The sequence below is a fragment of the Crocodylus siamensis genome, chromosome 2, assembly GCF_052110815.1.
Source record: "Crocodylus siamensis isolate JL-2025a chromosome 2, ASM5211081v1, whole genome shotgun sequence".
In the NCBI taxonomy this organism is placed as follows: domain Eukaryota; kingdom Metazoa; phylum Chordata; order Crocodylia; family Crocodylidae; genus Crocodylus; species Crocodylus siamensis.
In genome coordinates this window covers 55,502,293-55,517,704 of record NC_143396.1, presented here as the reverse complement: position 1 = coordinate 55,517,704, position 15,412 = coordinate 55,502,293, and the positions used below count along the sequence as shown (strand labels likewise).

Genomic DNA, 15,412 nt, shown 5'->3' with positions numbered 1-15,412 from the left:
ATATGGGAGTGATCAGAGGGTGAGGGGCATCTGTTATCCGTGGGAGTGATTGGGGAGGTGGGGGGGGGGGCAGGTGGCATCTGCAGGAGCAAGGATGGGAAGTGGGGAGGGCAGGCAGAATCTTCAGGAGTGATTGATGTGGAACAAATGATGTCCACAGGAGCAATTGGAGGGTGGAGAGGGCAGGCGGGATCCATGGGAGCGATTTTGGGGGTGGAGGGGAGCAGGCCATGTCCATAGGAATGATTGAAGGGGTGGGCAGATAGACAGTATCTGCAGAAGAATCAGGGCACAAGCAGGATCCACAGAAAGGATTGGGGGCAGGTGGGATCAGCAGGGGTAAATGGGGTCCTTGGGGTTGTTGGTGGAGTCCAGGAGGTTTAGCAGGATCACGGGGGCTCACAGGGTCTGTGAGGGAGCTTGAGGGGAATCATGGGCTATTTTTAGCTCCCTAACATCCTTCCCAGGGAACCTACAACTCGGTACTTCCCACCCCTCTCCCCACTGATACTTTGGTCAGCTCCTGGCAGCAGCATTGATAAATCTGGCACGGGGAGTGACCTCTGGGGTGGAGGGGCTGGCTGGTCTGTGTGGGAGTATGGCAAGGGGCTGGGGGGCTAAAAATAGCCTGGTGCCAGGGCGACAGGTATGAAAAGCACAGCCCTGGGACTAGGGCCAGCAGCTGGACTTTCCCAGTCCTGGGGCTGCACAGGTAACTATACTGAAGTTCCATGAACTGGTCTAACCTAGATCAATTAAGTTTGTGTGTACATCAGTCTATCTTAGACCATGTTCCATCATTTTTAGACCTATTAGGGATGTGCAAAGCTTCGGTTGCTGATTCAATTCAGAGAAGATTTGGCGCTATTTGGAAGCCGAATCACCGAATCCGAATTGAATTGGGAGACAATCCCCCACCCCCCTCCAAATCGATTCGGAGCCTCCAAATCAATTCAGAAAAAGATTCAGAAATTTGGCAATTCAGAAGGCAGTCTTGCAGGGAGGGAGGGCGGGGGGAGAGGGGGAAAGACTGATATCTGTTGCTGGCCAGTGACTGTGATCTTTCCCTGAGTCCCCCCCCCAGTCACAGTGCTCTGGGGAAGGGACATAGAAACAGCATATAAGCCTCTGTCTGCAGCTTTTCTGTTTCTTCTGTGAGCTGTTACTACCTGAGCACTGGGTAGACCCCCTGTTACAGGCTACCATCCCTGCTGTTTTCATCCTGCTGTGCCTTAAGAAAACACTGTTACCCATGTCATGAGTTTTGCTTGTCTGCACCTTGAGGTGCAGTTTCCTAGAAACCCCTGCACCTATCTCCTTGAAACCGAGCAGGCCTCATGCCCTCAGAAGGGGCTACCATCCCTGCTGTTTTCATCCAAATCTGCCTTAACACATACACGACACGAGTTTTGCTTTCAGCATCTTGAGGTGCAGTTTCCCAGAAACCCCTCCACCTATATCCTTGAAACTTGACAGGCTTCATGCCCTCAGAAGGGGCTACCATCCCTACTGTTTTCATCTAAATCTGCCCCAAAATGACAAAGTTATAGGTATTTCAGTGATTCCCCATTATAGTCTATGGCTGAATCACCGAATCAGCACTGAATTGATTCAGGATAGTGATCCGAATCTCCAAATCGAATCACTGTCCTGCGAATCAGCCAGATCTGAATCTGAATCGAATACTTCTCTATTCACATAGGCCTACTGTCTGTGTGTGCAGAACTTCTGTACTATTACAGGTTTAGATTGATTTCCAATCACTGAGATCAAGTGCAAGTGTAAGGTCTACACCTGCACAAACTATGTTAGTTTGGGTTGCCCTTTTTAACCCAATCTAAACCTCACCCCTTTCTTCCCCGCCCAATGTCTGCACTTAGCTGTGAGGGCTAGAAACAAATGTTGCAGTGCTTTGCTGTTTTAAATTGCCATGGACTGCAACATTGGTGTAAGTTTTCAGATTTCAAAGTTATGGAATTTTAAATTGAGTGGGGGAAAAATTATTACATCACTGAAGTAAGGCTGGCTTCTTCATTCACTTCGGATTTACTTGGGGGTAAATTAGAACAGAATGTGGCCCATACTTAGTGCAGTGCAGTACAGTGCTAAGCAAACACTACAAAATCACTTCAGTACGCTCCCGGGGTAGGGGTCTCATTCTGATTTCACACCAATATAAGTCAGGAATAAATCCATTAGAATCAATGGAGTATTGTGAGATCAATATCGCAGACATTGTCTGGAAGGAGGGAGCACATCCTGACACTGTATAGTGATCTCTCTGGCTGACTAACAAACTCTGCAAGGAATAGTGTCCAAATCTGCTCTAAGCCAATTTCTGTCTCATCTCTGCTGACAGCCAGTATTTAATTTCTTGAATAGTCCATTGATTTCAGTGGTACAACTTGTAGGCCTAAATGTCAGTAAAGATGGCAAATTTTGGATTTCAGTAACTTGAAAAAACTGAAAAAAGGGAAGAATTAGAGTACCTCTGGAGAAAACCAAAGTTCAATGTGTTTAGGATTATTCTCCCCTTTTATAGAAACCTTAAATCATATTTACTGTTTGTACCTATGTTTGCTATTGTCTAACAAGGAAAGAATCTCTCCATTTATGTAAAGGATACTTCTCTACCTAGAGGCACACCCCACTCGGTTTACTCAAACAAGCAGTGCCATTGACTTCAGTGATTGAAGCTAGAAGAATTTGGCTTCTAAGCCGTTAAAAAAAAGTTTGTACATCGTGAACTGCTAACAAAGCTTGCTATTCATTACCCTAAGGCATATAATTACACAATTGTTTTTGCATTTTGAGATCAGTTTAATCCATGCTTAGTATTGTGTTCCCAGCAAGTATTTAAAAAAACCTCTGTCTATTTTTGCAGAAAATAGATGCTCAAGCTATTGAAGAATTCTATGGTCTGACCTCTGATATATCAAAAAATTCAGAATCTGGTTATATTTTATTCTATCAGTCACGAGAATGACTTGGAGAACTGTGAAAATACTGCAAGTGGAGAAACTGATCAGCACTGTTAACTGACCACATCTTAATAGACCACATCTTGTATGGTTGAACAATTACCTACCATGTCTCCTACTAAATAGTTGATGTGTTTTTTACTATAACCATTCAATTTGACATGCAGTGCTTTGGGTTTCTTTAGTCTGACTCAAGAGTTAATTGCAGTCAGATCTTAGTAGAATTTATATGGAATAATATATACAGGTAACAGGATTTGAGGTCGTCTGTTAAATACAACTGAGCTGGAATCACTTTTTCTATGGATGTGTGAATTATGTAGGACAAATTGTTTAAACTTTCTAAATGTCTTTGAAGTGTCAAATTAAAAAGCATTCCTTTGAACACATACTAAAATGTAGTTACCACTTTTCAGTGTAGAAGGGATTTTGTCACATTACCTTCCACTGCTAGAAAGATATTCTTCCCAAATCCTTTAATCTTGGGTTATTAAAACTTTAAATAGGTAACCTCAAGACTAAAATCCATATAAAGAGATTTAAACCACAGTGGAACAAAATAATACTATGCACCTGGTCTTCTTTTTTTCATGAAATAGTACAGATGAGGTGATTGACAGTTTTTGATTCCAAGACTTAGAAAGGCACTGAGTGTTTTGTGGGGAAAAGTGAGAGAGATGTTCTGTATATGACACAGCTGAGGTACTTGTATAAAGAATGATCTTATCTTTCTGCTAAAAGGAACAATATGATGCTTTGTTTGCATAGTTGAATTTGCAGATCTTCCAGTATTGTTTGTACAAAACATGTCTCATAAATCAGGGATACAATTACACAACCTAGTTAAGTGATGCTGCTGGCATGCTCTATAACATTGATCCCATAACATGCTGAGTACCAACAGCTTCACTTGGCATTGGTGGGAACTGTAGATGCTTGACACCTGCTAGGATGGGGACCATGCTTTTGCAATTTAAAGCACCTTTAAAATAATATAATTAATATTCATACTTGCAGTGATTGGTTAACTACATGCAGCATCAATAGTTATGTTTGTCAACATCTTGATCACCAAGATATCTTAGACAGGTTCAGGTGAAAACATGATTTCAGAGCTATGAAGAGGTATTGTGTGACTGTTCATTGTTTTGCATTTTCAAAGCTGGCTGGAAGTCGTCATGTTCTAGCTATTAAATCACTCTACAAGTAATACGAGAAATACCTAGCTAGGAAGGAGGAAAGAAGGACATTTCAGTAGGGTCTGAGAAGGGATTGATGATGTGTCAACCTTTTATGTCAGATAGCTGACCCAAATCAAAGAATGTCTCTACTGCTTCTGAGGCACTCTCAAGAGTGCTGCCAAAAGCCATATCCTACCCACCCGCTTTTGTCTCATTTCTGGGTTTGGCACCTGCACAGCAGGAGTAGGTGGGTGGGTCATGCTTCTCACTGGTGTTACTGAGAGTGCTGAGGAAACAATGGAGACTTACCCTAAGGGTCAAATCCTGCTCCCATTGAAGTCAATGGTAAAGCTCCGAGTATCTTTAGAGGAAGGATTTGGCCCTACAGGAGAGTTCAGTACCCGTGGGAACTGTCATCATTTCACAGTATTTACTTTGACTTATTTTCACTTTGTATGTATGTATGTAAATATGTATGTAGTAGAAATTCTTGTTCTTAGTAGTCTCTTTTGAGATGGCTGACTGTAATTTTATGGCTGAATCTTTTCTCTTTTTTTAAAACATATTGTTTAAAATACTGTTGAATCTTGAATCTCCATTTCTCTTATGAGAGTGAAAAACCTTCCTGGCATTACACGACTACTGTGAATGTGAAATTATTTTTTATTACTTTATAGTGAACATGCAATATTAGCCTTTGATATAACATGGTTTGAAGCTTATTTGGAATGATCAGTGGCTATTTTGTAACATAAAGAAATAGCACTTTACAGTGGAGGGGAAAAAACAAATGTGGATTTTTCATCTGTAAACATTTGTAAACTATTTCTCATGCTGCTAGAGAGAGCAGATCCACAATACGACCTCACAGTTTTTGTTTATATGGTAATCCCAATGTTCTAATAGGAGCTTTCATACAAGTAAAGATTGGAGAATTAGGTTAAAAAAGGTATAGACACTTTTTTCTTTTATTCACAAAGGGTGTATCCACATAATTTACTGCAGTTGCCTAATTAGCTCCACAGTAAAATGTCAGCAGCTACATGTGCGTTGCTATTAGGGCAGAGTAAATAATTAACTCTGCCATAGGATAGTACTGCCTGATACAAGTATTATCCTACAATGGAGTTATTTACTCCTCCACAATGCATGTGTAGACACTGACAGGACTGGCTGAGACATGAGGGTGCTTCAGCATTGGGCCTGCCTGTCAGTTAGCCCCACAGTGAATCACCCTCCTACTCCAGCCAGCCCCTCCACAACAGGTTGAGTTGGGCCAGAGCAGCCCCAGGCTGGCAGGCTGACCGCTGGGACCCCCTGCCAGCCAGGGCTCAGCTACTCTACCACAGCGTGCTGCAGTCCCAGGCACATGTGCAGATGGCACGTCCAGGAGCAATAAATTCTGACGTGAACTGTGCTGGAGTTTATTCAGGCACAGTAATTGCATGTATAGATATGCCCAGTGAGATACAAATGTCTATCTTTCAACAAAGAAGAGAAATACTAGTTTTGGTTTGGCCTAATAAAGATTGTTAATTGTCTTTGAAGTCAATGAGATCCTTCTCCATTGATGTCAGTGGAGCTGCATTAGTCCCTGAAGTGTGGAAAACTGTCTTCTCTAATGGAATTTTAATGAACATTCATATCTTTCTGTATAATTAATATATCTACAACTTGCCTGGTGATTAAGACTATACTCTAGTTGTGAATAAATGCACTTTCTAGATCAAAGTTAACTAGTAAGACAAATGTTCTGTACTTTACAATTTTCTCACAAACATGTTCTAGCAGCTTTGCTAAACTTTAAAATATACCACCACCACCAATGTATAACTTGATTATTTACGGTTCATGTATGTATGAAAAACAGTTTTGCATTTAGAGTTGATTTGAAGTGGAGCTAAATTTTGGGAAATGCTGTAGATATTTGGATTTAGTTTACTGAAAAATATTTTTATTTAGTTAATAAGGTCTGAATACCGAAGCAATATTTACAAAATAAAATCTAGGATTCTACATCTGCTAATTTTTTATTTTCTCTGGATACAAGACAAGACTAACGGTGGATAATAAATATAGATAGTTACAGTATGCTAGCTGACAGTAACATTATTATGGTAGGATTTTTCACATTTTATGAAAAATGAATAAAACAAAGTGTCCATCAACATTTTTGTGATACATTAGTAGAGACCCAAAAGATTTTTATGAACATGCTGCAGGGATGTTAAATCAGAAAGTTTACGTTAGCTCAAGAAAAGATTTAAAACTTTGATACAAGTCCAAAAATCAATAGCCTGACATCAGCCTTGTAAAGACTGTAAAGTACAGGATGCTGATACTAATTTTGTTTTAGCACCAGTTAAAACAGGGGATCCTTGTTTTGACTGGTGATTATAAAATCATAACTTCATTTTTTTTATTATCCTTGGTTCAAAACCAGTCCTACAAGACGCCAAAACACCTTGATCCTGGCTTGCTTAATCATGCGCTATTTTAGGTAGATGTCAGTGGAAACATTGCTTGGTTTAAGTGAAGCACATTCTTAAGTGTTTTGCTGGATGGAGGCCAAGGTACTCAGCTGCTATGATGTAAATAAATTTACATGGATAATTAATAAATGCATAATGCCTTTTCCACATGTTTTTATGTACATAATTCCAACCCATCAGGAAAGATTTGAAAAAATCTGGGACAATCAAAGCTTTTCTAGCCAACAACTGAGGGGTGTGGGGATAAAAGAGAGATTGCAGCACAGATGTTTAACAACATTTTGTGCTCCTATGCAGTGTCTGTTCATAATGTATTGAGCTCTGCCTGGATTAAGTCAAGGTAACTGAAGTTCATTATTTGTGTCACATGCCATTGCATGAGATCCATTTTCTGTGTAACACTTTTCTTGTTAGTTGTATATTAGTATGTGTTATTGCAATGTTCTTATTTATAGGAAAGAACATTTTTGGTTCTATTCCAGTAAGCTTAAGGAAGCTTTTTAGTACACTGTGTAATCAGTTATCATAGAGGGTAAGCTCAAAACTGAACTTTTATATGTCATGGAATAAGCTGTCAGTATTTTGTATATTTTTTTATTTGTGGAGAATAGTAGATGGCAATAGAAGAATGGCATAGAGAAGAAGGAGGTTAATGAAAGCAGGATATTTAGCTGAAAATAAAACACCCACAACCATCCCAACCACCCATGCCATTTCAGTGGATTTCAGTGGATTCCAATAGACTAACATTTTCAAGTCTGATTCCTTTAGCAGCTGCAGGAAGAAAAAGCAGCAGGTGTCTCTTATGCACTGAATTCAATGAAGACAGTAACATGTCTACACAGTGCTGGAGTGTGTTTGGGAGTACTGCTCTGAAAATGCCCCACCAACTTGCTTTTGTTCTGTATGTACCACATGCTGAAAAAAATTGCATAGCTGCTACTAGAGTAGAGCACGCCTAAAATTCAAAGTGGCTCTAGGTTAACCCTAAGCATGTGTCAGAAAGCAGCTACATGCTAGTTTTTAGCTGTATGTATGCATGGAGTAGAACTGAGTGGGTGGGGCGTGTTTTCATGGCAATATTCCCTAGCACCATCTAACCTGGTGCAGGCATACCTGAACTAAGACGTAACTGGAATTTCTGTTATATATTATAATAGGTTCTAGCATTTGACTACATGTGGCTTTTGTCCTCAGAGATTGCATTGCATTGCATTGCATTCTCATTTGTACTCATGTTACAGTATTGTGTGCTTGGGGCCTGATCCTGAGAGCTGCTGAAAACTTGCAGCTCCCAATTATTCAGCACTTCTCAGCAACAGGCTCTTAATGCCTGGTGTCTTGTTTGCTGTTTTGTGGCCAAGGAGTTTGGGCACTATCTTTTATAATTTATGCTTCAGAAGTTTTAAGGAATTTTGTCTTTATACCTGCTATATTCTAGTACCTTTTGTCACTGTTATTTTTTAATTTATTTGCTTTTTTATTTCTCTGTAACCATGCTAGTTACTGTATTTCTATAATAATTTGTGTAGCTAATATTATTTAGCCTTATGTTTTAATTGATATGTACTTTGATTTTTAATGTAATCAACGCAAGCACTTTAAGCAATAATGTCAATCTTGTGAAATTTCAATCAGTTTAACACTTTGCCTTTGCAGCTGAAATAAAGTTTGTAAAAAAAATTCTCTATCTAGAGAATTGTCTGTGAAATATAGCACACAGTAACATTTGAGTTGTAGGTCTATGGCTCTCCTAGTCAGTCAAAAGATTGTTTCAAGTCTAGAATCAAAATGTGAATAATACACAATATAAATGTATGTATAAAATAAGTATTGATTATGCTTAATACACACATATTAGAAGTATTACTCACATTTAGTTTTTAAACTTAAAGTCAGTCTTTAGACTGATATGTTCAGTGGTAGAATCAGACAAATTATATTTCCCACACACGTTCCAGTCCGTAAGGGACTGAATAATCCAAACAGCTACAAAAGCCACCATTTAAAAAAATCAACTCCACAGTAATGTTTTACTTATTTTTCCCATGTACATTAATACCTTTCCTTCCAAGTTACACTGGCCACTCTTCTCCCTCTACCTACCTAACAATTACTTGATCATATGTATAATGGCTCGGGTTGCCATTGTATCTGAGCACCCGGCAGTTTTTAATGTTTTAAGCTAAGGAGATACAACTGTCATTGTCCCTTGTACTTGGCAGTAGTTCTGTCCTCTACATGTTCCTCCCCAAGCCGTCTGTCCACACAGAGGCAAGAGATAACTGGGTAAGAGAAGTCTTGTGGTAAAAGATTGTCAAAGACACATGACATTTTTTTTAGGTCAGTGTCCATGCTGTCTTTGGATTAGTATAACATGCCCTACATACCATGCCAATAAAGCTCTTTCTTCTTGTCTGAGCATATGTCCATTGTTTATAATATAGCTTAGAACAATCTTAGTACCATTTTGGATACCGTCCTTTGTTTTTGGGCAGTGAAAAGACCATGATGTCTCTCATTTATAACAGCTTTAACTACATACTGGTATTTTTCTTCATGACTTAACATAGCATCTAACTTCTAAATGTTGCTGAAGAAGCTCTGACAGATAGCCTTTTAAATTTTCTTCCTAACACGCGTACTTCAGAGAAATCATTTGAATCTGGATACAGGAACTTATTATATTAACATACCACCTTTGCATACACAGTCAGGATATTTATCAGAAGGCATTCAACCTCCTGGTGTGGCCATCTGGGCTAATCCTAAGTCTTTTTTACATATTAATGATTCTTTTCCCCCAGGAGGTTTGCTTGCTGGATTCGTCTGAGCAATTAGGTCTGAGACCAAACATATTTCCCTTTATTCACAGTCTTAGAGTTACTATCATTCTTTGGGGTTTTTGGTTGTAGCCATGTTGGTCTAAGGACATAGGCTGACAAGATTCTTTGGGTAGATGTGATATCTTTTATTAGACCAACTAAATAGTTGGAAAAATTGTCCTTTGCAAGTTTTCGGGCACAAACACCCTTCTTCAGGCACAGGGTGAGTCTGTTGGTGTCTGTGTGCTCGCCTGAGTAGAACAGAAACCAAATTGCAAAATGCAGGTCTGTGAAAATGCAAATACGTGGCAGTGATGATGTGAGGGATCCACTATAACCAGTCTGCCATCCAGTAACCCCAAGTAACCTGTCTGCATTTTACTAGCTATATTCTGTCACCAGTTCTACAGTCCTCCTTCCCTCGCCCCAACCTGTCTCACACCTATTGTCTCCCATTCCCTCAGATCCTCACTGTCACACATTTGCATTTTCACAGACCTGCATTTTGAACTTTGGCTTCTATTCTACCCTATGGCAAAACTCACCAACCAGGAAGCGGCCACACTGCTCCCAGAAACAGCCACGGTGCTTCTGGAAGTGGCTGCGGCGCTACATCCAGCGCTCCCACTCACCGGCCAGTGCTCGCAGGATGGGCACCAGCGCTCCCGCCTGCCCCCCCGCTCATCACCTAAGCAGGGAGCGTGGCTGGTCGGGGGGTGTGCCAGCACTGTCAGGGAGTGCACGTGCACCCCCTAACGCATTGCCACTGCCCTCTGGGCTATAGAGCTATGTAAAACCAGGGGCTACAGCCAGAGCTTGAGCCAACCAGCTGGTGAGCTCAAGGATCTGCCCCTGTGGATATCTGGATATAAAGCCCGTTTTCCTCCACAACACCATTCAGAGTGTGGGGGGAGGAAACTTGAGTCTGATTTTGAAGTAGTGAATATAAGAATTATTTATTGTAGCACTATGAGTGCAACAAATAATATAAACAGGTAAAAAAAAGGGCAACTTGCCAAGCTGCTGCTGAAAATTGAGGTAATATTTGGGACATCTGCATGAGGACACACATTTAAGTATTCTGTCTCATGATTCATTATAAAATTCAGCTCAAACTCAGAGAAAACCATTTTTCAGCATTAAACATTTCTAGAGGGTAGGAAGTCCTTTTTTATAACCAGGAGGGGTCTTTACAGGATGTGTTTAATAATGGACATTTTTTCCTTTATCTGTTTCACCCATGTACATTTTTCATGCTGATTCAAGACTGATCATGCTTTCTTTTGTTATGCTTTGTGATTGCCTTCATGTCGTTAATTCCAGTATTAGTTGTGGAATGGTCAGTTTGACCAAAGACAAGAAAACAGGAGGTTTTTAACTGAGTGTTCCTTGTTTCTGGTGCTTTTCTTTCCTAAGGGATGCAGTCATAATAAGCTATTTCAATAATTTCCATGTACGATATCCACTTTGGTATCTGAATTATGAATGGAGCCAGAAATGTTAACATTATTAACACTGATTTATGATCCAGCTTTAAAATACTGAGCAAGGTGAAATATTACATATGTGTATGTTATCTACTGAGCATACAGTATACAAAAATGCAGTTATGATCTGTGTTTATGTGTAACAGTCATGTTTTGTAGTTGTTTTTACATGTATTTAAAACCTACAATATCCACAGAACTGTAATGCATATCTATGTTTGATATCAAGGGAGTAACCAAGAAAATCTTTTTTCCTGTGTTAACATGTTTACATTGTAAATAAAATTAATTCCCTCAACCAATTTTTTTGGGTTGTTTTGCAGAGGCTTTTGTACGTATATTTAAATTAAAAAAATCTGACCCTATTTCTCTCTAAGGAGGTTTGAGAGCTTGCTCTCAATTCAATATGAGCAGACTGGTTATGGAAATAGATTTATTTAGTATATGACATGTTTCTGAATGCAGAATTATGAAAGCATCTGACATGTGAGGGCTTTTCCTCTTCAGTAGAACTGTTTGTTGCCTTTTACATGATGCGCTTGAGAGAGAATATTTCGTCATTTGAGTTTGCTGTGTTTGAAATGTTTTAGGAAACGATCTTTGTATACAGCACTTCAGTCTTTTTGATGAAATATGCACATTGTTTCATAACCTAACAGTACCTATTCAAATCACACAGTTGACCTTCCCAAAGTTAATGAGAAGAGCTAAAACTGCACAGAAGGAAAAACAGTAAGAATTGTCTTCACATTTCATCAGCAGAACAACTAGAATCCAATCTTAGGTATGGGATTTATATGGGACTGGTAGTGCAGGGAAATGTTTGCGCATGAAGTCTGAAACCATGTCAAAGTGGAAGATCCCCTCAGCCTTCTCTCTTTCCCAAAATTATACATTAGCAAACACTTTACTTTCTATGCTGCCAGGCAAAGCCAAATCTGGAGTTTCTAGCCTTGTCTAAACAAATTCTTGTTCTGCCAGGATTCCAAAGAGAAGGAAAATCAAAATAGGTGTCAGACTATATGTTAAATGTGTAGCTAACATGCTACCAGATTAATGGCGCAACAAAACATCAAAGAATTGCACATCTAAGACATGTCATTCTTTTGAAGACAAAAATCTTGAATTACAATCATTTTTTTTCTTAGAAAGCAAGCTTTGAATGTACAAACATATTTAGATATTTAAATATGGAAGATGAGTAAAATCAAATTCCTTGTAGTTACTTTTAACAAGAAAAATTCGTAGAATGTAACATAGAAGAACCAAGTGGTCCACACAAGATGATCTGTGGACAAAATCACTTCTGCTTTTTGTGGACACATCTCTGTTGAGGTTGGTAGAATTGTTCTCACAAGAGAAAAGAATTTATCCAAAGGTAATATCCAATGTGACATTCAGCCAAAATGGTCTTCTTATCTTTGGGTATAATATTATATATTAGGCTGTTTTTGCCTATGCACTTGGGAAAAAAATCATCTGCTGGAAATATCTAATTTTGATAAAAATAAAAGGGTGTTAAGAAAAATGTTAGTATCATCAGCTAAATATGTCTCTCTGACTTAAGACATCATACATTAGACATAAAAAAGCACACAGAACTTTGAGGAACATGTTTGCTAAGAGCCTTGTGGTCACATCTAATTTCTTTGCAAAACTGGATGGTATTGAAAATATAATATACCATAATAAATACTGTCAGGCAATAGGACCTTGAGGACACTTACTAAATGCAAATTACAGTACACACCCTTAGCAACTAAAACTATTAACTAAACACCATCCAGTCAAACTGTAGCTGGGGATATGTGAAGCAACTACCATTATTTTAAGCAGCGTCCCTAGTTTTCTTTAGAGTCCTCAACCTTGGAACATAAACATAAGGTAAAATGTCTAGTTCATTGTGCTGTTTGCACAGATGGCAATGCCATGGTGTACTGTTGCTACATTTTCACATTTGTTCTTTTTTCTGTGTGGGGAGTGGTTTTATCATTCAAGTGATCTTTTTGGAGGTAGTCATGTAAAATAGTTGTTTGAAAAAAACATAATTGTCAAAGGTTGATCTAAATAGAAGACATTTCTGTGAACTATTTTTACTGCCTTTATATTTTCAGCTGAAGGTATATTATTGTTGAAATACTGTAACACGTCCAACTGTTGAAGAATAGCTAGTCAACCTAATAGAGCTAGTTGAAATTTTCTGATGGAACATTTTTTTGTTTGGAAAATGCTTATTCATCCAAAGCAAAACATTTGGCAGAAAGTATTGGTTTTGGCTAAATTTTGTATAGTGAAAATGGAATAAGTATTCTACTAATTTTTTATTCTGACCTTTCTGGAACAGAACGTTTCAACAGTCTGTTACAACATGAACTTCTGTTGTTGTAAATGGTATATTTCATAACATAGTCTTGTCACACCACCCTGGTAGAGCTCGCTCCCCCCTCTGCGCACTCCTTTCCTTAGGCTGCTGTATCTGAGTCCAGGCAGTTTAAACTTCTCTTGGACTGTGTAGGTGGCAACTGAATCACTTCCCTTAGCCTCCCTGGTGCACTACTTTGGTTAGTCTACAAGGTGCAAATCTACCCCACAATTCCAGGACAGAAATCGAACCTCTTAGCCCAGGGGTGGCCATCCCACAGCACAGGTGCCACAAGTGGCACAGGCTGCTGCTGTGTGAGTAGCCCTGGGTGCTCAGTCCAGGGAGGTGTTGCACAGAGGCAGGGAGTGGACGGCTCTGCGGAGCTAAGCAGGGGCAGGACACTGCTGGAGAGGTGTCAAGTGTCAACACCAAGAGCCAGGTTCTTCCTCACTCTGCTAATTCAGGGTTTTGAATCCTTGCTTGCCATAACACTGTGGCAGTTGTGGGGGCAGGGAAGAGTTAACCTGGCAGTTGGCGATAACACCTCCTTTTGCAGCAGCACCAGTCCATGTGATCATAGCGGAAGGCCTCCTGCCTCCATGCCAGTGCCTTGGGGTGCACAGTCTATCAGGGATCAGAGCAGCACTGGGGGAGGGACAAAGGCTTAACTTGTGGCACAGCTGCCAGAAGGGTTGGCCAGTGGCCACCACTATTTAAACCCAGCTGCCTTAGCTCCCCAGGCTATTGCTGATTCCCAGATTTCCCAGTGACACCTTTCCCCCCAGTGCCACCTTTTGGGTACTGGGAGTCTATGGTTCATTTCTTTAGGGGCACACTACAGAAAACAAACCAACATACAGGCTTTCTGATGGTTTCAAAACCCCAGCATTTTGCTCTAGTTAGCATAAGTAGTGTACAGATCTGGACAAAACAAAGAACACCTGCACGCATTTCCCCGTCTCACTTTCCCGGCCTCTTTAGAGCCCTTTAAAGTCATCTGAGGAATCCCAAATCGCCTCTCCTGTGCCCAGCTTCTTCTCTGAATCATGGTAACTCTCTTTTTCTCTTTCTACCCCTCACTCCCCATTCCCCAAACTTTTCCCTTCTTTCTCTCAAAGGGTCAGCAAGATATTCTCTCTCTCATTCTCTCTCTCTCTCTTTTTTTAACTTCTAGTCCCCTTTGACAGGTGACTCTCAGATCAGCCTTGTCAGGTGATAAAAATCTCTCAGCTGGTGATTTGTTGCTTAGCTACCACCACCAGGGTTTGGATTTGAAAACTGGTTTGCCCTCAATAGCAGTCATTTCTGTCTAGGTGCTAATTTAAATGGAAAATTATTCTAGTTAAACAAGGCTACCTTGTTAACCTTGTGTCACATGCAGAATTTTGTCTGTGTACCTCTTGTGGTTTAATATGGGGACAAAAGGCAGCAATCAAGCCTCCCATTTGAATCTGAATTTACAGTCTGACCCAGATATACAAACTGGTAAGCCATACCATAGAGTGGAGTACCCAAATCACCATCACTTTCAAACAACCAAGTTAAAATTGGAGTAGAACATTTCAAGTTTAGAAAAATGAAAATCTTTGCTCAACCCAAAAATTTTGTTCAGAATTTTGTTTGGCAGAAATTTCAAATGTTTCTTTTTCTTTTTTGTTTCTTTTCAGAATAGCAGGGCCTGAGACGGCAGCTTCCTTCAAAACAGAAAATCCAGTTCCCACTCTGCTCTAGAATACAGATATTAAACCAGCACACAATATATTTGATAAAGACTAAACTCAGTTACATCTATGTAAATCTGGAGTAACTATGTATATATTTACAGCTTCAGACAAGGATAAATGAGAATAGAAAGCTAGCACAATATTGCTTACAAGAACAATACAAGGTTTTAAGTATAGAGAATTGTAGGCCTTACGTGGTTGCATATTACACTATTATGTTCAACACTAAGCATTGAAATAGATTTAAAATTGTAATGAGATGAAAATGAAATGAAAGTTAGCCCTGCTGCTTGAAAATTCAACTCAAGAGCTTATATGTAATCTTACTTTTAATCACTAGTTAATTTAATGATCACGTGG

General features: G+C 39.6%; 1 protein-coding gene across 2 annotated transcripts in view; it reads left to right on the top strand.

The window, feature by feature from the left end:
• USP46 (ubiquitin specific peptidase 46) overlaps window positions 1-11,253 on the top strand; it is a 52,440-nt gene extending 41,187 nt beyond the window's left edge. For both annotated transcript variants that reach the window (XM_090035920.1, XM_090035921.1), the window contains one exon: window positions 2,885-11,253. In XM_090035920.1, coding sequence (XP_089892046.1) covers window positions 2,885-2,986 — 102 coding nt within the window. In that variant the 3' untranslated portion in view covers window positions 2,987-11,253. The remainder of the gene's footprint in view (window positions 1-2,884) is intronic.
• Window positions 11,254-15,412: the final 4,159 nt, after the last annotated feature.